Source organism: Mycteria americana, chromosome 4 (assembly GCF_035582795.1).
Source record: "Mycteria americana isolate JAX WOST 10 ecotype Jacksonville Zoo and Gardens chromosome 4, USCA_MyAme_1.0, whole genome shotgun sequence".
Taxonomy (NCBI): Eukaryota; Metazoa; Chordata; class Aves; order Ciconiiformes; family Ciconiidae; genus Mycteria; species Mycteria americana.
This window is the reverse complement of record NC_134368.1, coordinates 34,717,846-34,741,953: the sequence shown is the minus strand read 5'-3', so window position 1 is coordinate 34,741,953 and position 24,108 is coordinate 34,717,846. Positions and strand designations below refer to the sequence as shown.

General features: G+C 41.9%; 1 protein-coding gene across 1 annotated transcript; it reads right to left on the bottom strand.

The window, feature by feature from the left end:
• Positions 1–328: 328 nt before the first annotated feature.
• PDGFRL (platelet derived growth factor receptor like) lies at positions 329–23,233 on the bottom strand. The gene is made up of 6 exons (XM_075500160.1): positions 22,972–23,233; positions 15,533–15,827; positions 7,616–7,767; positions 5,887–6,180; positions 5,436–5,575; positions 329–1,092 (listed from the first exon to the last, which is right to left on the bottom strand). Exons 1-6 carry the CDS (start codon positions 23,024–23,026, stop codon positions 904–906), a joined length of 1,125 nt encoding a protein of 374 aa, XP_075356275.1. The 5' UTR covers positions 23,027–23,233; the 3' UTR covers positions 329–903.
• Positions 23,234–24,108: the final 875 nt, after the last annotated feature.

Genomic DNA, 24,108 nt, shown 5'->3' with positions numbered 1-24,108 from the left:
ATTATTCTGATGTTAGTTACATTTGGGGTTTTTTTCTTCTGTAAATGATGCTCTGTAAATAAATGCAAGTTTTACCTTATTTTGCTACATAATTTAGTAAACATAATACCACACATCTATTGAGGAGTGAACTTTAAGCAAGCTATATATTATAAGGTTGTAAGAATGCAACAACATAAGGAAAATCCAACATATTCAACCACTTACAAGTCCGTGGAGATACCCTCTAGCACCTTAATATATATTTAGTATTAATGTTCCCCAGGAGTGAGAATTTTATTTGTGTGTTTGTCTTTATACATATATGAAATGAACACACACACATACATATATGCAACTCATTTATATTTTCATAATGTTCAGAAATTTAATTATTCTTGCAAAATAAACATTTGCTATTGGCTAATTCTGTAACAATGGGGGTTTTTTTGTTTTTTTTTTCTTTATTTGTTTTAAACATGTACAGTACTCTAAACTTTAAAATTGCAGAGCCCCAGAAGAGATACACCTGCTTGGTGGATTTTTGAGGATATTTAATACCCTCTCAGTTCTCACATACACAAAACAGGCACAAACCGTACAGCAGGTTAACCTTATGAAAGAGTTTGAGGAAGAAGACCATATGCAAAGGAAAGCCCAAGAGCACCTATTCCTAAATATAATAAGCCCTATGCATGTTCAGGCTTAAATTTTAATGCTTCATAGTAGTTTTATTAACTCACAACTGACTACTGCTGGGCATAGGGAACTCTTCTTTTGGTCTGTCAAGCTAGTGAATATGGAATGCATTGATGTATGAAGAGACAGTGATAGAGAAAACTTCATTTAAACATTAATAAAGAAAGTAAATGGCTATAATGTCAAATAACAAACAGTTCATTCTATGTCCAGAAGCCTTTCCTATCAATTTAGTTCAACTTTAGTAGCTACTGTTGTTTCTCCTTGTAGGTTCTGAGCTATACAAATGTAGTTTCCAGCATCTCTGGCTTGAAAATCCTCAACAAGAAGAATGCTTTTTGAGATTCTTGTGGTATGTCCGGTTCCTCTGTTTATCAATCTCCAGAAGCTTTGGATAATCGCAGGCTTCTCGGACTGTTTAAAAGAAAAAAAAAAACCCTCACCCACACAAGAAAATACATGATTCCGCAAAGCGTATTTAGTGACACTCCCCTCTCAAACCCTGAAGCACGAGGTCAGATAGTAGGAGCCTGTCTCCAAAGTCAGTCTGAAGTGAGGAAACTGAAGGTGTCTGGCAGCTGCAGCAACATTCCTGCATTAAGTACTGACGTACCAGTAAGTTATGCCAAGTAAGGATAATACAATGGCTCTTCCACTCTACGTGCAGCTACTGTGTAGCTTTAGATTCGTGATGGGCTGCCAAAGCTCTGCCTGGAGTATATGAATGAACTCAGTTGCAGTTGTGGGCCACTTACTAAGATCGCATTTGGATACTCGATGAAATAGGTGAGAGATCTTGGGCAAGATGTCAGGACAGATGTGCGAGCTTCTCTTCAGACTTCCAGCACGTCTCAAAAAGGAAGGCAGCAGTGGCATGAGTTAGTTGACCAAGCTTTACCTAGTTCTCTTTTAGCATGGAGAATAGCTTTAAATCATGTGTTGCAAACTAATTCCTCCTCCTCTAGTTTCAGAAACACTGTATTAGATAACACACGAGCAAACAGTAACAATTCACAAATGCTTCTAAATGAATCCTCACATTATGCTTTCCAAAATGTGCGTGTAACTTCAAAGCCAAAAACACAAATAAGGATGCTTCAAAAGATGCTTTTAGTTTTTTTTGTTGTTATCTTTATAACAGGCTTTTTTTTTTTCTCTTCTGTAAGAGAATTCTCTGATGGATGGTTTATCAGGTCACACTCCCTGGCACCTCAGAAGTTTGCAAAGGACTGGATGAGAGAAACTAGCCCAAAGATAAAGGCAGTCTCTTTCTTTCCAAAATCCATCACACTAGTCAACAGCTTTAATCATGTTGGCTTGTGCTACACCAATAATCTGGATAAAACTGGTAAGAGAGAGAGAGGTTTCTGCTTGGAAACCACCTCCTCTTGCTTCATGAAATAGATGGATTAGCCATTTATCAATATGAATGCTACAAGGCTTAAGCTAATAGTAGCAAAAGGATGTTAGACACTTATCTAGAGCCAAAGCTACAATCCCACTCTTGCAAAATGACCAGTACAGAAGAAGCTGCCAGTCTTCTTGAAGCTTAGGGATGCGTCCCAGTGCAGTCAGGGAATGCCTAGGAAGTGGCAGGCATTTACAGCTAGCAAGAACTTCTTTGAAAAACTGGTAATCTCATCTAGAAATTCTTAACCCTTTAGAAGGAATCAAGCCACGTAGCAGAGCTCTACCTAACAGAGCACTACCTCCTGTTCCCAGCCTGAAAATCAAGTGCTACCTACAACCAAGTACTACCACACACATAATTCAAGCCTAAGTTAGTTATAAAATATAGCAAGTGGAACTTCCCTGACCCTACTGAAAGTGAAGGTAAAGGGCCATGTAAGGCAGATGCTATTTGCCTGGTCAGGCTCCTCCTAGCACAGTTTTTCTCAAACTAATTGCCTCCTGCTTTGAAGCTAGTTTCAGGGAATCATATTAAGGGGTGGATCAGTATGCATTCACAGCAGGTGAATGAGCAAATGCAATTGTCAGGGAGTGGCAAGGGAGAAAAAAAAAACACAAAAAACCAACCGAGTGAAAAAAGGTAAGGGGGAGAGGTTAGTGACTACAGAGATGAGATGAGGGACTCTCCAATGCAATGTACCTAGGAGCAAGCAGGGATTAAAGTACTGCTTCTGCTCAGGGATCAAGTGGTAGGTGACAGCCCAGGTGCTGGCTGGAGTGGTGGTGGAGAACAAAAACTATCACTGATCTCCATGCACTGAAAGCAGCAGCAATGAATGGAAACATCCAGTGAATCCTAGAACTTTGCTAGTCCTTCTTGCACAAAAGCAGGTGTATCTGACCAGCATCACTGCTGGTCCTCTCTCTTCTCCCTCCACCCCTCCCTTTTTCCTTTGCAGTATGTGAATACTTCCTTACTAAATGTTAAGTCTCCAACAAGCACACAGTGCTGCTACTCTGACATTTACTCAATCATTTTGTTGGGGCAGAAGCCCAAACACAGCTCTTCCCTCCCTATCCCCAGGCACAGCTGGAGCTGAGACTGTTTACTCCAGTGGATAAGCACATCAGGCCTTTCCAGGGCAGATGCAGGCCACCGGCCAAAGTCTCTCGCTCAGCCCCCGTACGTGGGTGCAGTGAGAGGGTGTAGTCCTCTGCTGACAGTGCATGTGCCCCGCATTGCAGCCGCAGAATCCGCAGCAAACAAGGGAGATAATTTGCATGTGTTTAGCTGTTTATATTCAATCAGTGCTAGAGAGGCGTAACTGTAGTGCACATGCCAGCGCTGCATCAGGTGCTGTAAGACCACTGGAAGCACCTGGGCCAAGAACAGCCAGCAACCAGGTTTGGGCAGCCATTCAGCTGTGAAAGATGTAAAAGTAGCAAGGGGTGGACACTAGTAAGATACAGAGTTTTGGAAGGCCAGGCTGAGTCTAGAATTGAGTTCCTTCAGTTGTTTGTTCTTAGTAATTACAGTTAGTTACAAAAGACATAAAATTGGGGTTTGTATAGCCAGTTACTACAGTCCAATAAAACAGATATCAAGGGAAGCTAAAAAAAAAAAACCCTCACGCACAAAAAAAGGGAAAACCATATCAATCAACAAAGCTAATGTGATCAGCAGGGGCATTTCTGCTCTTCCCCACCCAAGACAGTGAATCGTTACAAGGCTGTCAGAGTTAAAGCCCCACCTTGAAGGACAGAGACACTGCTATTTGTTGATGCATCTCACAAAAAGTAATGCTAAGAGCTAAATGCAGAGGAAGACATCGGGCATTTAACTCAAAAAACATTATTGCTCTGCAGCTCCCCGAACTTGGAGGCACTTCAGTTTTCCCTAGCATTTTACTTTTTACTCCACTGAGAGCTGCAAGTTTCTGTGCTCATTTCATCTGCCCCTTTCCTTCCTAACTTCAAATGGACAACAGAAACAGGAATTCTGCCAAACTCTTCCTGTGCTCCATCCAGTAGTCACTCTTCAGATGACCTAATTCATGCTATCAGTACCAAGCCCATCACCAAATGCAGTTGAGGCTGCCCTCGTTTAACAGCCAGGACAGGGTAGGGAAGTTGGTAATTGCTCACGAACTCTCAGACTTCAATAGTCTCAGCAGGAAAATTTATGACAAGCAGCAGCAAAAAAAAAAAAAAAGAGGTGGAGGGGAGCAGGGGAAGCGAAAGAACAAACTAACGTCTAAGCAAGGACTAGAAACCTGGTTCTACATGCCCAGTGCCCTCGCCAGCAGTTCAAATCCCTTTTGGGCTCACTTGCTCTCTCACTATTTTTTCCTCTGAAAAGGCACGCACCTTCCCATGACAGCGGAGTGTTACAGTCTCTATCTTGATGGCTACAGCAAACTTCTGGGGCTTTAGATTTGAATTTTCTCAAGCCTAGTAAGCACTGAACTCCAACCATTCACTTAAGCAATTACCTCTGCTGTTAAATTACTTAATTGTATGCTGATACAAGTATCCTATTAGCAAGTTCTGCATTGTCCTTTGACAACCCAGCACCAGGAGGGCTACAATGCAAACCCTCAGGTCCTAGAGGATCCCTTTCCTCTGGTGAAGGGTTCCATCTTCCAGAAGTCCTTCCTTTGCTCCTAGCCTGCTTAGGATAAACAGCAGTAGAGATGAGGCTGGTCAAGAAACAAGTCCCTACTGTAACTGGTCAGGGTGCGTACAGGGAGAAGAGAGGGGACCATCAGTGATGCTAGTCAGATACACCTTATTTTGTGCAAGACAAAGGACCAACAAAGTTCTAAGATTCACTGGATGTTTCTGGTGGATTCTTTCAGATGAGGCTGGGCAGAAGCAGATTTCTGTGGGCAACAATTAAGCTTAAAGATTCTGTGCTGGGATGATTCATGTGCCCGAGCCATGGAGATGGAAGGGATATCAAATGCAGAGGCATCAGTGAGGCTTTGTGGCTTGCCCTAGAATAGCCTCCTGACGCTGGCTATTCTGAGGCTTTTCTTTGTAAATGCTGCCAGAGGCCAAGTGTCTCTGGAATGGAAACCTGAGGGAGGAGTGAGCTTTGCTGAGCTTGAGTTTTGCTAACACGGGTAGAGCTCTCCAGCTTCATTCCTGTGCTACTTCTAGGCTCTCAGGGAAAGATGGGCTGAAGTTCAAAAGGGATATGCTGCCTCCTCCTGCCAGCATGCCTGAGCTAGCAAGAGGCAGACACCACAGTCTGAAAGAATCTTTACTCCAAATCTAGACACTGGCTTTCAAAGCATTGCCTTTATGAAGAACAATCCATTTCAGCCAGGGCATACATCTCTTACCTCTTGTCCTGGGTACTGCCACCTGAAGTTCACATCTACATCTGGCTCCCCAAGGACTGTGCAGATTACATGAATGCTGTCACTGAGTTCTGCTCTATTGGATGATGCCGCAATTGTGGTTGAGGGTGGGCCCTTGGGAACTGATAGAAAGACAGTGTTTGGAAACAGAAAATTAGTTTCTAAAGTTAAATACACCGATAAAACTTAAGAGTCAATTTTTGCCTCAGTTTGCTTAACGCAACAGGTAAGTGATGTGCATCTGCACCTTTCCCCTCTACACTGGGAAACTGCCAGAATTTAACCTACGAAGTTTTATCACATATACGTTTGATCAAGATTTTAAAACTCTGTGATTACATTACTTATTTTACTTTTGGTTTTTTTTAATTGTTTTCTAAATGGTGTCAGCAGAAGAAACAAAGGTGTAAGCATACAGAAAACTGCACCTTACCTTCCACATACAGTAGGTGATACTTGATGGAAATCTGAGGTGCTCCCTGTGACTCTGCTTTGCAGTAGACAATACCTTTATGATCAGAAGTAGGGTGCTGGTAGACAAAACCCTTCTTCACATCATAAATAATATCAGTTCCATCTGTTTCAATTTCTTCTGCTGGAAATTCCCTGTGTAGAGTTACTTTTGCTGAAGGAGTAGTAACACGGCATGGTATGACTGCAGGTTTATCTGGGTTCAGGTAGACAATCTCAAAATAACTGGGAGTAGGTACAAAAAGTTCCTCTTTATCTGTGCAGAAGAGTTGATATAGTTAGAATAATATTTACATCTTAGTTTAACAGAAAGAAAAGTACATATGACAAGAGAAAATAGCTATGAGCAACATTAAAAATTAACTCAAAGCTTTTTGCTTTAAATACGCACACACAAAAGAAAAAAAACTTTTCTAACCTGTGAATATATATTTACATAGCTTGCATTAAAAACATTAAATCAAAAAGAAAAACAAAGTATTCTTCCCTGTAATCAGATTTTTTTAATCTTAAGAAAATCTCTGGAATTCCTTTTTAATAAGTTTCCAAATACTCATCTGGATCTAATTCTGTTCACTCACCCACTTTTAACAGGTAACACACGTAAAAAACCCACCCACCCACTGACTAGAAAGAGATATTCTTTGGAGCTACAGCCTTTTTATACATATGATTTTAGGCAAAATGTTTGATTTACTGCTCTAAGTAGCTGAAATATTTAGTGCTTTTAGAATGACAGTTAAAGACTATTTCCGTATTTGGCATGCTGCTTAGAAATATAAACTGAAATTCCTCTTTCTAGCACAAGCATTTACATAATGACTGAAAAGTTTATTCCAGCCTTTCTAAAGGAATGTATCCTCAGAACATTAAGCACTTCTGATAAATGGCTTCTGCACAGCCTCATGGTCTAATCTACCTCCAAAATGTATCACAAACAATCCTATCTTAGCATTTTGTACTGAAATATTTGCTAGCCAAGAATGCTTTAGCTCTAATCAGGCAGCAAAGGTTGTTTTACCATTCAGAATGTTTTCCATGAGAAGAACAAATTAACCATTTGATTTCAGCTCTGTTGTACCAAGTAGCAGTAAACTGTGCACAGTTACCTACTATGACCCTCTCCATGCAGTGTTAGGACTACAGTCAAACTCGAGCTCTGTGGGACAACACACGTACTTAAGAGTGTTTTGCCTCTCAACATGCTATATAGACTCTTGGGAGAAATTGTGGCCTTACCAAGATCAATGAGGTCAAGACTGTCAAGGCAGTGCAGCTAACTGAAAGGGGGTGGGGGGAAGAGTCCACACAGTCATCTGAATGCCATGACAAAATGAATCTTCTGCACAGATTTATTTTCTTTATCCAGACACATTTTCAAAAATTAAACATTTTTTATTCATTTTGTAGAAGATCCTCAGAATGCGTGTTAGTAATTTCAAAGGTATTTGCTTTCCATTGCATTATGCGTTATTTTGGGTAAACATTTAGCATAATCCATAGGGAAAATGGACTCATAAATCACACTAAACAAGTAATTTTCTGCTCACCAGCACTGTCTTACTTAACATCCACTAAAAAAGATTAAAATTGTGGAAGAAAAATCTTGACAGTGAAATTGCTGATGTAGCTTTATTCCTGTCTTACTAGCAAATAAATTGCCATTAATAATCCCCCAGTGAGTTAATTACCTGTGAAAAAGATGTATGTTGAACCTGTTTTAGTCTCATCCTTGGTGCATTTGTTACCATTGCACAGCTGAAGCCAGCAGCTATATTCACCTGTGTCTGCTGCAGTGGAGTTTGCAAGGATCAGCTGACCGTACTTGTCAAGCTGCTTTATACTGGGGAGAAGAAAAACAAAAGGCACAGACAAGTACAGATGTATTTCCTCGTACATTTCTGTCAGTTCACTTCTACTTTTTTTTTTATTCCTACTCTGCAACTGACCTACCTTTTGCTTTCAGAGCTATGTTGTGCCCTTTTGCTCCAGCAAAGACCTGCTTACATGAGTATTTCTATTGATTTCAACTACACGCAAGTGCTTGCAAGCTTTTGTCTTGTACAGTTCATTCTTGGATTCCTTTCAGTCCCCATTCTGCAACTGGGCTGTGACTGCTGTAGACAATATGTTCATCTATGTTTTGACTCAGTTTGTCCATGTATATCCCATATTTTCATGCTCCAAGTCAACCTGCATGCATCTCAGTCCTTTTTTGATACCATTAACTGTAGCACTGCTTCAATAGTAAACAACAAAGATAATTCAGGAGTAGTAAGTAGCAGGTACTTTAATAAGAGTTTGTTTGCTGATTTATGCCTGCTTTCACTGTGAACACTTTCCCATCTTTAACATACTGGTCCAAGTTTCCACTTGCAAACACCATCATAAAGAGCTTCTGTCTCAGCTTGGATTTGTTCTGCAAGTCATTTTGCATTGCCTACTCCTCTGCCCTAAGCCACCTCACCGGCATCCTCTCACTGGAGTTTCCTCATCGCCCCTCAGCTATTTTCAGAGCATGACCCTGAGAACTGCTGTAGGTGAACTGGCAGTGTCATCACGTAACTACATAAAATTCAGTCTGTGTGATTATTTCAGACTTGATTTGCTTTTTTCTCCTTCTCCTGAATTTCCCAGATACATCTCTCAGTGGATTGACATTTGTAAATGTGCAAATATTTATAAATATGTAGATATATATGTAGATACTGACAATGTTCCTAAGGGTCAAAGGTCCTATCTATAAAATTCAGCGGCTACAATCTCATCTTGTTCTTTTTTTATTTTAAGTTTGCTTTCCTGGCTCTTTCTTGCAGACAGATGGTGTTATAGTTGGCAGTCTGCTGTGTTGCCTTTTGATGGATTGCAAAAGCAATGGTCCAACAGTACCAGTTCTCAGGGAACCCTGTCAGGACAGGCGTGTGGAAGTACTGATGCTCTCCACTGCTGCTCTGACCCTTAAAAACGTTTTCAACCACCTGCCTTTACATGGTAGCACATCCAGAACACGAAGGTTTCCCACTTTCCTTTGCAATACATTGCATTACAAGGTCATTTCTGTTCTAATCAAGTCAGGAGAAATTTTTCCAGTTTTAGGCATTCGTTAGTGAACTTCTTTTCAGTGTTTCCAACGGGGTCTGGACAAATACGCAGGCTTGCATGAAGCCTGAACAGCTCCCATACTCTTATTCAGAGAACTGTGGGTTCTCTGAATGTTTATTATCCTCCTATTTCTTCGTATTAATGTGGCAGCTATTTTGTAAGGCAGATGCCTGACTGAATCATTTACTTCTGGGATTAGCACACTTTGAGGAAATTCTTATCCTCTAAAACACCTTGTCACTGTGTAACAGCAGTACTATAGACATGCCTGACTGTACCGTATGCTCTAAATGCTCTGTTTTGCTCATGTCTCCATGCAGAACAACTGCTTAAACAGAGAGGCCACTACTTCCAGCTACAGGCACTTCCCAAAATTTCTGACTCCCTAGGTGTTCTGCTAGCTGTTTGCACTACTACCGGCAATCATAAGCAACGGGTCATGTAACCCAACATTCGGCCTCCACCCAAGGCCAGTAGCTTAGAAATTAAAACCACACCAAATACACAACCCAAACAGGGCCAACTGAGAATTATCTTTTCCATTGAAGCCCTCAGACACCATTAGTACACTCATCCACCACAGGGAAGTTTTGGGGCCTGCCTAAGGAAACAGGCAAATCATGTTTCCTACCTGCTAATGCGCTTGTCCTACAAGACCTAGTCTGATTCCACTTTTTGGAATCATGTAATTATGGAGTAGTAGCATTTTCATTTTTAATATATACACTATCTCACATTATAAATTATCTTCAGTTTCTGGATAAGCTTTGAGAGATTCCTATTTGTGCAAGAGATCCTGTTGTGTATCATACCCAACAGGAAGAAAGAGAAGTCCGAAATAATGTCCTAGTCTGTATTATTATTATATTATTATTATTTAGTTTCACAGTTCACATTTCATAGGCTACATGACTACATCAGCATAAAATGTTCTGCAAGTATCCAGTACTAAATGTCAACGTTACAGAGAAACCATTATGCCAGAACGTTTTTGCCTCCAACTGTTACTGCAGACACTGAACTATAGCTCAAAATCCCAACAGACAGAAAAATAAGGTCAGAGTTAATTATTGTTAATTATTGTACAGTGTGTTCTACTTAACTGAGAACAAGCTATCTAGCAATCAATGGAAATAGCCTAGCGAGGTAGTCATCCACATACATGCGCTAACAAAACCTGGCAACTGAGAGGGGAAGTGTTGAAACTTGTGACATGACCATATTAAGCAGACAAAACAGGCCATATAAAGTAAATTATAAATGGTGAATCCAGCAGCTGACCAATATTTCCAGGATAACTTTTATTTCATTAGTATTTTAGATGCTGGGAAATCTGACTTAAAAGCCAAAACTTTGCTGTGCTCTACATATCACAAAGAAAAAATGTTGTATATACAAACATTTCAAGGCTGTTTAAAGAAACTAGAAAACTACTCCAAAATCTTATTCCATACATTCACCTCATTAAGCTTTAGTTATTTGAAGTTCAAAAGATCTTTGCCAGAAAAACTATGCCAAGTTTAGAAGCTAAAAAAAAAAAAAAGATATAAAAAGACAGTGTACATAGCATCACTCAAAGAGCATCTAGCAAACTCCTCTCAAGCAGCTGCATTCATACTGACAAAAGAGAGCTTATCTCAAATACAAGCTCACTAGGAGAGGAACATAACATCTTACTGTTTAACACAAGAAAAAATTCCCTAGCTTTCAGACTTCAGAGCACATGGAACAAAATGAAATTCAGTTATACACATGAGCACAACCGACATCCCACTAAGCCAGCAGGAGCCTGCATTCACTGAAAGCAGTCTAATTTTGCCCTCTACAACATACAGGCTCCTCAATACTTGTGAGAGTGCTCCTGTCCATACACCCCCCGCACACAAAAATGTGCGTGTGATGCATGTCCAGCTCTTTGCCCCAGCTTCTTCCACTGGAGCAGTTCCATTTCATGTGAGTTTATTTATCAGATGAAGTTCTGTGATAAATACAGCTGGTCTTCGGCAAGTGAGAGACGCATGCTCCAAGTCAGGCAGAGAATGACTTCAGTGAAGTTAGACTGCCTTCATCTAGAGCAGTTTTTGCTACAAAGCATAAGAAAGGGAAAATGTGCTTGCTCTTATTTTTCTTTCATCCCTCTCATTTTTTGATCCTTCTCATATGTTGTAGATCCAGTTTCTGGGTGAGCCTACAGTCATTAAGTTGTTATGCACAGTCTTACAGAACAGCATTCCAGCCCTTCTGTTCTGGAGGTGCATGAGCTACCTTTGACCGTTAACGCCGCCAAGATTTTTGGCCAGTTCAGCCAGTACACAAAATTTTCAGACAAAAAGTTATCTGCAGGGTGTATTTATGCTGCACAAGGCAAGAGAGCATTATAGATAATAAGCTAGTCCTGAAGGAAGCTGGTGTGCGTCCTTAACTCAGGAGCCAAGTTTGCATGATTCTAGCTTTCTCCCCAGAGTTGCATTGCATGCTACACTCTCTAAAGCTAAGTAAATAATTTCAGTGGATACTGTTATTTACTCCAGTTAGGATAGTGGAAAGAGAGGATTTCTCCTCTGGCTCAACAAGAAACAGCCAAAGACTCGTCCTCCTCCTTTCACTCAGCATCTTTCCCTCCCCCCATATGATAATTTTAGCATGTGTTAACAGTTACAGACCTATTAAAAACTGAGACTCTCTAGTACAGCAAGCAAAAATATTTTATTTACCAGCTCGTAAAGTATACCTACAAAGACAAACTCAAAGAAAGCATAGCCACTAATACTATGGAAATGGCTTTTCTAATCACAATCTCTTCCTTCTTAGAAAAGTAATATTGTCCTCCAGGCTACTGTATTCTCCTTACCATATGGGTGAGTTAAAAATATGATAAGCATGGCATGGAGACAAAACATCTGGCTTTTATCCCTACTTCTTTTTGCAGGCACCCATAGGAAATACATTATGTGGATGCTAAATTTAACTAGTTGCAAACCAAAACACCCTCTTCTCCCAGAGCTGCAGACAGGAAACAGAATGCAGTGAGCATTCATCTTCAGCGCCAGCTCCTGCCCTGGACCTCTGCTGTTAACAAACCCTCTGACCAGCTGAGCTACAAATGCCCTCACCGCTCTGAACCTTAAGGTCTCTTCTGCCTCCCATAATTGCAATTCTGTTAGATGCCACAGTCCTTAAAGCTTCCTCTTGTAGCAGCTAGAGTTAGAGGATGTTAGCACTTCCCAGGAGATGTACAACACCTTGCTTATTGTTAAAATTCCCACCAGACCAGTTGAATTTGTACGTCCCTCCTATTATTTAAAGAAAAAACTGGAATTGGATGCCTGAGCATCTGTTGCTGTAGGGACATACAAATGAACAAAAGAATGGTAGTCATTGGTCCCCAGAAATTGCATGGACCTCATTGCCATTGCCCCTCCTCCTCACTTATCCTCTGGGCCTGGCAACCTGCTCCTTCTTCACTTTACATTACCTCCTCAGACCCCAATCACTTCCCCCCTGCTGCTGCCACCAACTCTGGTTTGCAACAGTGCCCCAACTCCAGCAAGACCAGCACGGAAATCCAAGGTAAAAAAGCCCAGCCCAGTTAATTAGCTCGAGTTTCACTCCACACCTCACTAATTGCTAATGAAGGGATTACCTTATACTTGGTCTTTAAGCACTCAAAAAATGTTAGAAGATACTGAACATATATCTATCGAGACGATTAAACAATTTTTGCTGCAGGTTACTTGCTAATAATTTTTCTGATTTTCCCCGCTTTGCCCTATATTCAGCATTTTGTTTTAAAATAATGAGTGTAATATATTTGTAAAATTTTAAAGTTTGCCTATTGTAGTTGGTGCTTAGTGCACAGTCTTTTGTACACAGCGAGGAAGAGCTAAGCTTCTCTTGAAAGATGATAACATTGTTAATAACCTTTTCTGAACTAACTAAATAACATACCATCTTTATGATATTTCCATTTAAATTCAAAGTGTTCTAAAAACACAGAATATAAATTTCATATTTCACATTCTATAAAGCAGCCTTTGCTTCATATGGATCTATTAGCACTACAGCAAAGATCTTGAGATAATTACCAAAGTCATGCTAAAAATGTGGTGAAGATATAACTGCACAAGATTCTGTGGTCAATGTCTCCATAAATTATTACTATTCTGTGACTCTGAAGTGTGCTACTAATCTATGTTTTCAATTTCTCTAGTTAATTATAGGACCTTCTGCTTACATTTAAAATTGTTGATTCAGTCTAACTCAGCCTTGCTGCTTCAATAATTTATTTCAAAATAATTTTTCTAAAGCAAAGATCATCATATTTCAATATAGACCCTTAAATATAAGCCTAACATGCTTCTAAAAGAAAATAAATACTTAGGCAAGTTATACCCACGCAGCCAAAATGTTTTATAGCATTTATTTTGTGTGACATTATTAATTTTTATTATATGGTTAAAATATTACAAATACTGTGAACTTGAGTGAGAACAGAAAGGTAAATTGCTGAGGCAACAGAATGCCAAACTACTTCAAACTACACAATTAGGAAATGCATATCTTTTTTTCCCCAAACTACTTTAAATTCTTGTATTTTGTCCCATGTGCATCACTAGAAAAGTAGTTAATTTTGCGAGAGAGGAATAGACAGTCAAACGAATAATGAAGAAGCATTCGGATTCCTCTCCAAAAACTATGAATACTTGCCTTGCCTTCTTCAATGTCAGATGCTAATACTCAGATAACATGACCTGGAGGCCTACAGGACCAAATCATGCCAGCAACCTATTTGCAAATGCACAAAACATAAGATACACTTGAAAACGACGAGCACCACCACACACACATGCACTCCCTGTTGATATTACTTTGCACATTCAGCTTTGGCTTGCTGGAAGGCCAGGTCTGTATTACAGCTGATAAACGCCACCTACTGGAATAAATCCAGATAAAACATTATTTCTTGCAAAAGAAAAAGCAGTAATTATTTAAATCGGCCACAAGATCCTTTGAGAGATATTGCTGGGATAAGCCCTCCGCAGAAATAGGCTTGCTGCTGTGACTTACTATGACAGAAGCCTTGCGCTACCTACAGAGGTTTATTCAGCCAATGTAGTTCTTGAACTCCTCAGCTGTCGGGACAAGAAAATATACACTCAGAGAAGAACGGGCTCACAAATTTCAGAAGGATATGCTAGAGATCACAGTGTATAACTGCCAATCTTCAACACTACTCTTTGAAAAGAGAAATGGAAAGGAGAAGAATATATGTGAAATACTAATTAACTGGGAGTGATTTTAAGGTAGCATCATACCTGTAAATAAGTGAAATGGAACACAGAGATTCAGATAACCTCAGTTATTTACAGAGAGCATACACACTTGTACTTAATTTAGGAACAAAAGGACAATAGGAGTTGATACCTTTGCTCCTACCTCTGTGCCTCTCTCACCTAATAATCCAAGAAAAGCTGCTTACAGTTCTTTCTTAGGGCATTGTTCACAGTGCTTCACAGTCTCCTCACTACTTATCTTTCATAGACACGTAAGTGTCCATAAAACAGCCAGTGAAAACAAACACTACTCACGGCAAAAAAATGCCAGTGGAAGACATCCTTAAGCTCCTTATATGCCCCTCCTCTTTCAAATACAGAACTAAATTACTACATTTACTCTACATTTAGCTATGTGTGCTATGCTCAAAAACTGGGAAGGCAAACAATGTATAGGGTTTTGGAGAAGACATTTAGACCAACAGGACACTCATCTGGTGGGGCAGAGAAAGGTAGAGGGTCCTCAGTTCCTCTTCCTGCTCTAACAACTATTTATGTAGTTTCCATTAAGATACCACTAGATGAAAGAAAAAGCCTTCCTAAACCCAAGGTGACTTTCCTCAGCATTAAACTCTGTCACACCACAAACCTTGGAATTCCCTTTTGCACACAAAGGTAACTTTGACTGAAAAAGTAAAGACTACTCTCACTTGCTCCTTAGCATGGCCATTGGTGTATTTTTTTGCCAGTTGAGAGATGTGGGTTTGAGCCTCTTCAGGAAATTAATCTTAGTGTCTCAGGTGGTACCTACATTAATAACCAGTATAGCCCACCACGAGCAGGTCTCTGTAGAGCAAGAGAGTTGGTAGTGAGTACCTGACAATCACACTCACACATTTTGAGAGTTTTACTTTGGATTAGCTCTAATGTGCTTCCCTCTTAGTGGCTGGAGCACATGGATGTCCTGCTGGACCACATCTTCAATTTTACATTCATCTGAAGGAAATCCAGTTCACATGCTACAAGACTATACCACAGTGCAAATCACAGGGCAGTAATTGGTGACGACTGAAAGATGCTCATCCTTTTTTGTTGACATTAGAAACCACTAGGAGGAACATCTTGATTGTAAAAATGTAAACAAACAAACAAAAAAACCCCAATGGTATTGAAAATGGTAGTAAAAAAAAGTTCTAGATTTTTTTTTTCCCAAAAAAATGAAAAATAGCTTACCTGAGTCTGGAGTCTTTAAAGGTGTCTAAGTATGAAGGATAGTTCCAAATAACATTACTCCCCTTACATCGCAGTTCTATGCTTTGTCCTGCAGACAGGCTTAAAGTGGCAGCTAGTTTCTGGAAACGACCTTTATCCATCACCTGTGTCAGTATGGACTGGGACTTCAAAGAGGAGTCAGCAGATTCTCTCTCCTTCATTTTGGGGGTTTTGGGTTTTACTTTTTTGTTGACAGGCTTAATTTTGTTTTCCCCAGGCTCTTTTGGACGCTTACTTTTTGCAGGCTGTCCAATAACTAGTAAAATAAAGGAAAGAAGGCAATGTTACTGATTAGAAAAAGGTTATATAGTCTTTTTGCAAAAAAAATCTTCCTTATTATCACAGAAAATAACTGAAGTTTTGTTCTTCCTATAAAGGAGTAAAAATGAGTCAGAGTTAATTTCCGTAAGTTTTCGAAGCCTCTGGCATGACCCATTTTCCTGGGGAAAAGGGGGGAAAAAGAGAGCTTTCAACAACATGTGGAAAATCTATACTTACAGGTCACATAAACAGACAAATATGTAAGGTATGAGAACTTTACAAATGGGAAGGGAAAGAAATACAGCAGTTCTACCTCCAGTTATTTTTGTCATTTCTACCTCATGTCATTGCCATTTAGTACGCAATGCTACACAAGTTCTCAGTCTTCGTAAGGATGTCACACACCCATCAATTCTGCATAACCTTTTCACACACCATGTTACCATAAGAGACACATGAAGAAAAACTGGCAAGTGTGGAACTTCATGACGATTTATAAAATACTGATAGTGATGCAGTTTTCTTTTTTTACAGTAAGTACTGTGAAAATACAAATGGCACTTAAGTCACTTGAAGGTAGTATTTAATTCATCACTTCTCTGTAACAGCCATGTATTTTGACAGTCCAGATGAAAACAGAACCCTATTTAGAGGCAAATAGTAAGAGATTTCATTATCTGCTAGAGACAACAGGGATGCCCAGCTGCCTTTAAAAACAAAGCAAAGAAAATGGAAAGGAAAAGGAAAAGTGAGGTGTCTCAAACAAACAAACAAACAAATCAAGATATTCTCACTTTTACTGACAAGAGGAAGCACAGATCTTTTGTGAGATGAGCCTAAAACTGCTGTCCCCAAACACCAAAAAATCCACTAACTGTGCCTGACAGCTAATTCACATTGAACACAGCTTTTCCACATGAAAATGCCCGGGTGTTTTATTGTACGAATCGATCAACAAGCTCCCTCTGGAATTAAAAACAGCCCTGCTGTACACTGAGTTAGCATGAATTAAAACTGGTACTGGCTGCAGTATGAACAGCAGCACTTCCAGACTCCTGCCACTGATGGCTCCCATGATGTTCCTCATACCCCAGCTGGACACCCTGCACTGCCTCAGCCTTCCACTTCTCTAAGTCCAGGCTGATGTACACCATGTCTCTTTTAAATAGCACAGGGCCTTGTGAGCACAAATTTAAAAAACAATAAAGTCAATCTAAACATAAGAAAACGCTTTTTACTGCAAGGGTGGTCAAGCACTGGCACAGGTTGCCTAGAGAGGTTGTGGAGTATCCATCCATGGAGATATTCAAAACCAGACTGGAGACGGTCCTAGGCAACCTGCTCTAGGTGGCCCTGCTTGAGCATGGGGTTGGATCAGATGATCCCAAGAAGTCTCTTCCAACCTCAGCCATTCTGTGACTCGGTGATCTCAGCATGCAGAGTAAGGTTGCCTGTGTAGGAGCATTTGCCTTCTGGTCTCATACCAACTGGAAAATAAACCGGAAGACAGCAATGCTGCAGTTGTCTTAGTTTGCCCAATGCATCTTGAACTCTTTTGGACTCTTATGCAATAAGAATAATTTTTTTTGAGAGGCATACATCGTTACTGAGGTACATCCCTCCCCCGCCACACAAACATTTTTCCCAGTTCTACATTATGAGCATTGGTGAAGTTGATTGCAAAGATGCCTCATCACCTTAAAGTGAGCCACAAACTGAAGAGATCAAATAGAAATGCCTTCCAAAGATCATGACATTTTAAAGTAAAGAGTAACATTTTATAGTTTCTGGAGGGGAGACTGAAACAAATATTTATGCTTCTTGCAATTTTTCTTCACACCTGCGATGCCACTGGCCATGCAAAATTGACAAACTTGAGGGAATGATGATAACAAAGGAGAATTTCAGAGAAGCTGTTGCTGCCTCCCATGGAAGACCATGAAGTAGGGTTTTTCTAGTTACTTGGAGCACATTAACCAAGCGAGTGACACAGTGCATATATTAAAGGGGCAAACAGTTGGTGCAGGAGCACTTTTCCCCTGCACTACATTAGAAAGGCTACAGTGGGTCAGGCTAAAGGTCTACCTAGCCAACGTCTTCGCACTGACACCACCCAGTGTCAGATGTCAACCAGGGAACAGGGCAACCATCTCTGCTCCTTTGATACTAGTCTCCTAGCTTCCAAGAACCTTTAGCTCAAGGGATCCGTGAACAATAGTTGACATTGTTTTATTGCCCTTGGTGGATTTTTCCTTAATTTGTCTGGTCAATTTTCAAAACTACACAAACTATACATAAATATTAGATGCCTTCTAGTTTTTGTATTAAGTGAATAAATATCCATTGTTTCTCCAACAACTTTCTCTGCGGCTCTTGTACTTTTACAGAACTTAAGTGTCCTTCAAACATATCCTCTGGACTGATGAGTCCTACTCTATTTAATTGTTCCTTGTAAAGGATAGGTATCTTACAACAGGTCAGTTACATCACATTTGGTTAATGGAAAGAAGACAAAAGCAGACTGTACACCAGGTTCAAGATATGGTCAAATCACAGTTGTACCTATTAGTGGTGTCTTCTTTCCTGTCTAAATAGCTCATTGTTTTTCAAGAAAGCAATATTAGGAGCTAACTTTCTCTAGAATAATAAAGTGTAATTCCAAGATCACTTTCCTAAGTAGGAATTATTGGTTAGAAATTCCTAAGTGGAAAGCCATCAATGTGTATATTAAGTTAGAATCATTTGTGTTACTTTGCATCTACCAACACAGAATTTCAAGTCCTACTTTCACTGCTGAGTCTTTCAAAACTGAGAGATTCTTCTGCAACTCTTTACTGTCAGTTTTCTTTTCTTTTGTTTTAGCAGATTCATAAATATGCTGAAAAGCATGTGCCTTACAAGACTGCTGTGAAATTCAACTGGATAAAAACAATTCTATGCCCATATTGCAAAAACTGAAGATTAATTCCTACTCTTTGTTTTCTGTTAGTTATTACTCCATGAGAGGTCTTCCTTTGTCTCACAACACCTTGGTTCCCATGGACCCTTTAACAACAGACTTATCAAAAGCCTTTGGGAATCCAAGTACATCAAACCAACTAACTCATCCACAGACACGTTATAAAGTCCTTCAGAGAACTTCAGCAGATCTGCAAAACAAAACACACTTCTGAAGGAAAAAAAAAGAAAAAAAAAAAGGCAGCCATACAAAGCCATACTGACTCTTCTTGACTCTTCTGTAATTCATGCCTATTTATTCACGAGTTCAATTTACAGAATACAGAGATCTGGCTTTCTGCCTGTACCTCCCTCAGAAATCTTAAAATATTGGCATATTTCTATTTCCCTCAAAAGAAGTAGTTATGTGATAGGTTATGCAATCGACTTAAGACTTCAGCGATTTCAGATTCAAATTTCTTTTAAGTCTCAGATGTGTTTCATCAAATCATGGCACTTAAACACTGTTCACATCATTGTTGATTTTCTCTTACAACAATTCTTTTGGCATATTAGTGAGACACGTCCTCTAATGCTTCTCCCCATAGCGTAAGATTCTGTCTTGGAGCCTGCTATTACAGTGCTCAGTAGGATACTGCACTCAAAGTTTCTGATATGCTTATCATGTCACCATTTTCCATTAAAACCTCCCTAAGCACCTCCATAGTGAACATGGGAGCACACAAATAATCAAGTTTTTAATTTAAGTTTTACTTTCTGTAGGTATTCTTTCTTATCCCCCATTCCTACCAGCCTTACAAAGTTTGTGGCCATCTGTCCCTGCCACACCCCAGCACATCAGAAGAAGAGGATTTATGGCTGGTTTTATCCCTTTTGCAAGCTGTTTCTCAAACTCTTTTTGTCTGCCTTATTCTGGTTTTTATACTTAACCCATATGTGAGCTAATGAGCCTCCTCATCTTATGTAATTCCCCCTTCTGAAATTAAACACATCAGTTGTTTCTTTGGCTTTTATTATTCCTGCAAGAATATTAAAACTACAGTCTGGCTGTTCTAAAGCAACATCTGAATCCAATTACCTGAGCACTGCTCCAGATCAGGTCAAGAACTACTGCTTTTCTTGGGGGTTCTCTGAGTAGCAGCACTAAGAAGTCATCATTTGTGGCATCTAAACAATTGCACCCTGCATCACACCCCAATGTGTGTGATCCAGCCTACGCGGGGGTAAGTAATTCTGCCTTCTGCTTTTCTATCCACTCCTTGCTGCCCCTCTGATTTTCCTTAACAATGCAGTCGCTCCCTCCGTCACGTTGGGTGGTCTGTAACCAGGTTGGTTGTTCTCTACAGGGCTGGTATTTCAGTCCAGGTGACTTCGACTTTTACTGACAAACCCCACCAGCAACCAGATTTGACACCAAAGCTTTCTTCAACACATACTGCCACTTCTCCCTTGGACTGAGCTATTCCATCTTTCCTGTGTAACTTGTGCCCTAGTGTTAGAAGGTCCCACTGACAGGCCTGACAAGTCTTTTGGATAAGTATTCCCATTTCAAACCAGCTGTTCCAGTTCTTTGTTGTACTTTCCGGATTTGACTGTAGAAGCACACAAGCTTTGGTCCAGCCACCCTTTTCTTCCCCACCTCCCCAGACCCTACTGAAATAGGACTATTTGTTCAAAATACTCTTTGCCATTTCCACTACCTTCTGGCAACCTCAATCCCGACACTTGTTCGAAGGCACATGGTTCTTAAAACCTCACCCCAAGGAAATGCATCATCCCAAACTGTATGCTCTTCCACACCTGACACTCTGCCTTTAAGAAACTGTTAAAGACTCCCCTATGAAAGCTTTTCAGTTTTAAGTGCCAGAAGCCTGGTTTTGATTTTCTCTAGATGAAGTTTTTCCTCTCTGTACAAGCTCCCTCTGTTCCACGTTTCTGTAGTTCCCAGTGAGCCTGAACATTTTCCTCCTATACCACACTCCCAGCTACACAGTGAGACTCTTGTCTGTCTGACCTTGTATCTCCCTGCAGGTGACAGCAGGGGCATTTCAGGAAGCACCATTAGAGGAGCTTTTATCTACCTACACAGAAAACCTAGTTTTACCTCTCTGCTGCACCTCCCCAAGAGGTGAGTTTCCAAGCAAGCCATGACCATGCTCCTCCCCAACATTCCCTATAAGTCTGTCCAGGTATCTACTGACGCCACCACTTCTGCACCCCACAAACCGGCCTTCTCTCATCGCTGAACCAAGTATCTGTATGCCAAATAACTAAATTAACTGGTACAGTAGTCTATCGCCTAAGATAAAGAGGACACACAATCAAATCCCTCCAGGAACACAGAACCCACCACACAAATTCCCCCATTTTCTTACCCAACCCGCAAGACTTTCCCAGGGAAGGGAACAAACTCAACTAGCCCATTTATGCAAATACATGAATATGCCATGTTTGGGATACTTTACCATCTCACTAGATTTATGAGAGCCCTCATTGTTTTAATCCAGCAAAAGCACTTCTTATTAAAAAAAAAATTAAGATTTAGAAAAATATTCATTGAGAAAACTCCTCCTTTCTACCTCTGATCAGCTCCTAATATCAGTTCTAAGATGCACTGTACTCATTTCCTCTGCAACAGTACATTCAGGGTCCCTACTAACTCCTCATGCCGCATCAGGAGACTATGCCTCGATACATCACAGAAACACATCACGCAGCACTTTTGCTCCTGGTTCATAGTATTTGTCTCACCCTACACTTTAATGTTTGTCTGCTCCTTGTTCTCACAGATGTTGCACACACAACAATCCCCAAATGGCTGTTAGTCACATAATGCTAAAAAGCATCCAGTTTTGACTTCTCCTATAGCCACATGCACATCTTGGCAGCATCAGAGACCTTTCAACTCTCATTAATACTGATGAACTCTTCCTTGAAAAAAAAAAAATCATGTGAGGTTACCATAAAGTGTAATTCTTAACCACCAGGATTAAGATGAGAGAGAAGAGTCTTTGTGGTCACAACTAATGTAACAAAACAGGGTGGACACATCTCTACTTGTGGTACTTCAAATGAAAGTTAATCATCCAAACACTCCTACGGACAATACAGGGTGACACATCAACACTCATACGGACAATCTGGAGGGACATATTTCACTGTTGATAAACTAATATAAGCTAAATTAGGAAGGCTATTTTGAAATCACAGTGTCTACATTAGGATTTATACCTCTAGCTTTAGACAAGGAACTGTTATTAAATATGCCAAGTTACCTTCTTGCACAGCTAAACTTCTGGATGACATAGCGTGAAGCACCCAGTCAAACCTCAGTATAAACTAGACAAACTAAGAAAAACATAGGCCTGGGAAATCTTTTGCCCAAGATACAACTCGTTTCTCCTTCTGTGTTTTTATTGCCTATTTCTCAAATAGAAAACACTTTTCTTGATGTGGTAGTGCACACCCGCAGACCAGATCTTTCAGCAGAAATCCTCTCCTGCACCACACTGGTCCAGAGTGCAATTCCTTTGCACGTAGTCATAAGAAAAATTGGGCTGGAAAGGACTTCTGAAAGTCCCTTCCCACCCCGTTCAGCTGCTCAGAGCCTTGTCCAGTTGAGCTCCGACTATCCCAAAGGCTGAAGACTCTACAGCCTCCCCTGACAACTTCTTTCAGTGCTTAACAGCATTCAGGGTGAAGGATTTTTTTTTTTTTTTAACCCGAGCCCCACGTCCAGCACTGACCCTCCTCCGGCCGCGGCACGGGGATTTAAGCGCGGACTTAAACGTCGACCCCGCTCGACAGCCGGCATTGCCGCAAACGCCTCTCCCCGAAACCCCAGGATGGGATGAAACCACGTTGTCGGTCTCCGGCGGAAAGCCTCGGCGGCTCGCTGGCCGCAGACCAAGAGAGCAAACCGCCTTCCCTCCGCCTCTGCCCAGCAGAGACGGGAGCCCCGCCGCCGCCCCCGGGATGGCTCCCGGCCCTGCCCCGGGGGCTGTCACGGCGGGGGGCAGTGGGGGGCGGCCGCGGGCACCCGCCGCCGGCTTCGCGGGGCAGGGGCGGCCGCGCTGAGGGCGGGGGAGGCGGCCCAGCGGTAAGGAAAGCCCGGGGCGGCTCGCAAAGTGGGGGAACCCGGCGGGGCGGCGGAGCTGAGCGCGGCGGGGGTCGCGGCTCACCGTGCGGCAGCGTTTCCTGCAGCAGCAGCAGGCTGAGGAGCACCCAGAGCCGCATGGCGGGAGCGGCCGGGACGCTGGACTGAGGCGCGGCGGACGCGGCGACGGCGGCGGGGGGCGGCCCCGCGGCGCCTCGGCGGGCCGCGGCACGGGGAGGAGCCGGCCGGCGCCGGGGCTCCCTGCCCGGGGCTGCCCGCCGGGGGAAGGCGCGTCGTGGCCGTGGTGCCTCAGGGGCCGCTCCCGCCGCCACGCGCGCTTCTCCGCTGAGGGGGAACGTCGTGGGCGGGCCCGGCGGGGCGGGGTCCGCGGCGGGTCGCCCCTGCCGGACAGGGCACCTGCTGCGGCGCTTCCCCGCGCACACGGGGAAGGCGTCGGCTACTTGTGTCCAGCCTGAACTCCTTCCGCTGCGGCTCAGGGCTCTGAGCTCCGTCTCCTCCGCAGCTCCTCACCGGGCGGTTGAGGACGGTGACAGGGTCCCCCCCGGCCATCGCTGCCCCAGGCACCGCGGGCCCAGCACAGTCACACAGGACTCCGTGTTCAGAGCAGGAACAGAGCTGCATCCCAAATCAGCTCGGCCTCAGGGACCCCTGTGGAAGTTTATTACTTGAATTAGCTCGTCGGTGCCAGCAGCCCTTTGGCATGCGTGGCTTTGCGCGGGCGCAAGCTGTTGGTTGCCTTTGGGCCTGTAGCTGGATCCGCAGAGGGGAGCAGGGAGCAGAGCAGAGTGTGAGAGCCGTACAGGTTATATATCACAGGTAACCCTATGGATGGATGTCAGGCACAGATCAGTGTTGGCCTAAGACACCAAAAGTACATTTTTAAGTCAAATTATTGCACCCAGTCTAGCCTGCCACAGCAAAGAAGTTCCCAAAAGTCCTCTCAGGAAGAGCTGCCTCACAGTGGAAGAATAGAGGAAGTATCTATGTCTTGCTATTTGGGGCTGCATAGTCCATGACACAGTCTTCATGTATGACCGATGCCTGTGTGAAGCACATTGAGAAGGTGCAGGTATCTCTTCATGGCTAAGAGATGAACGTAGCAAACTTAACATTTACTGTGTGTATGTTTATGCCCACACTGAGCTGTCAAAAGCTGTTTCTTGAAATCTGAGGGTTTTCTTGGAGGAGAAGGGAGGGGCCA

Excerpts from the sequence above, each read along its gene's own strand:
- PDGFRL (XM_075500160.1), bottom strand. The coding sequence starts at position 23,026 with ATGCGGCTCTGGGTGCTCCTCAGCCTGCTGCTGCTGCAGGAAACGCTG. Across the intron at positions 15,828-22,971 it reads GCAGGAAACGCTGCCGCACG|TTATTGGACAGCCTGCAAAA; the intron begins GTGAGCCGCGAC and ends TTATTTTACTAG. Across the intron at positions 1,093-5,435 it reads GGCAGTACCCAGGACAAGAG|TCCGAGAAGCCTGCGATTAT; the intron begins GTAAGAGATGTA and ends TCTTTTAAACAG.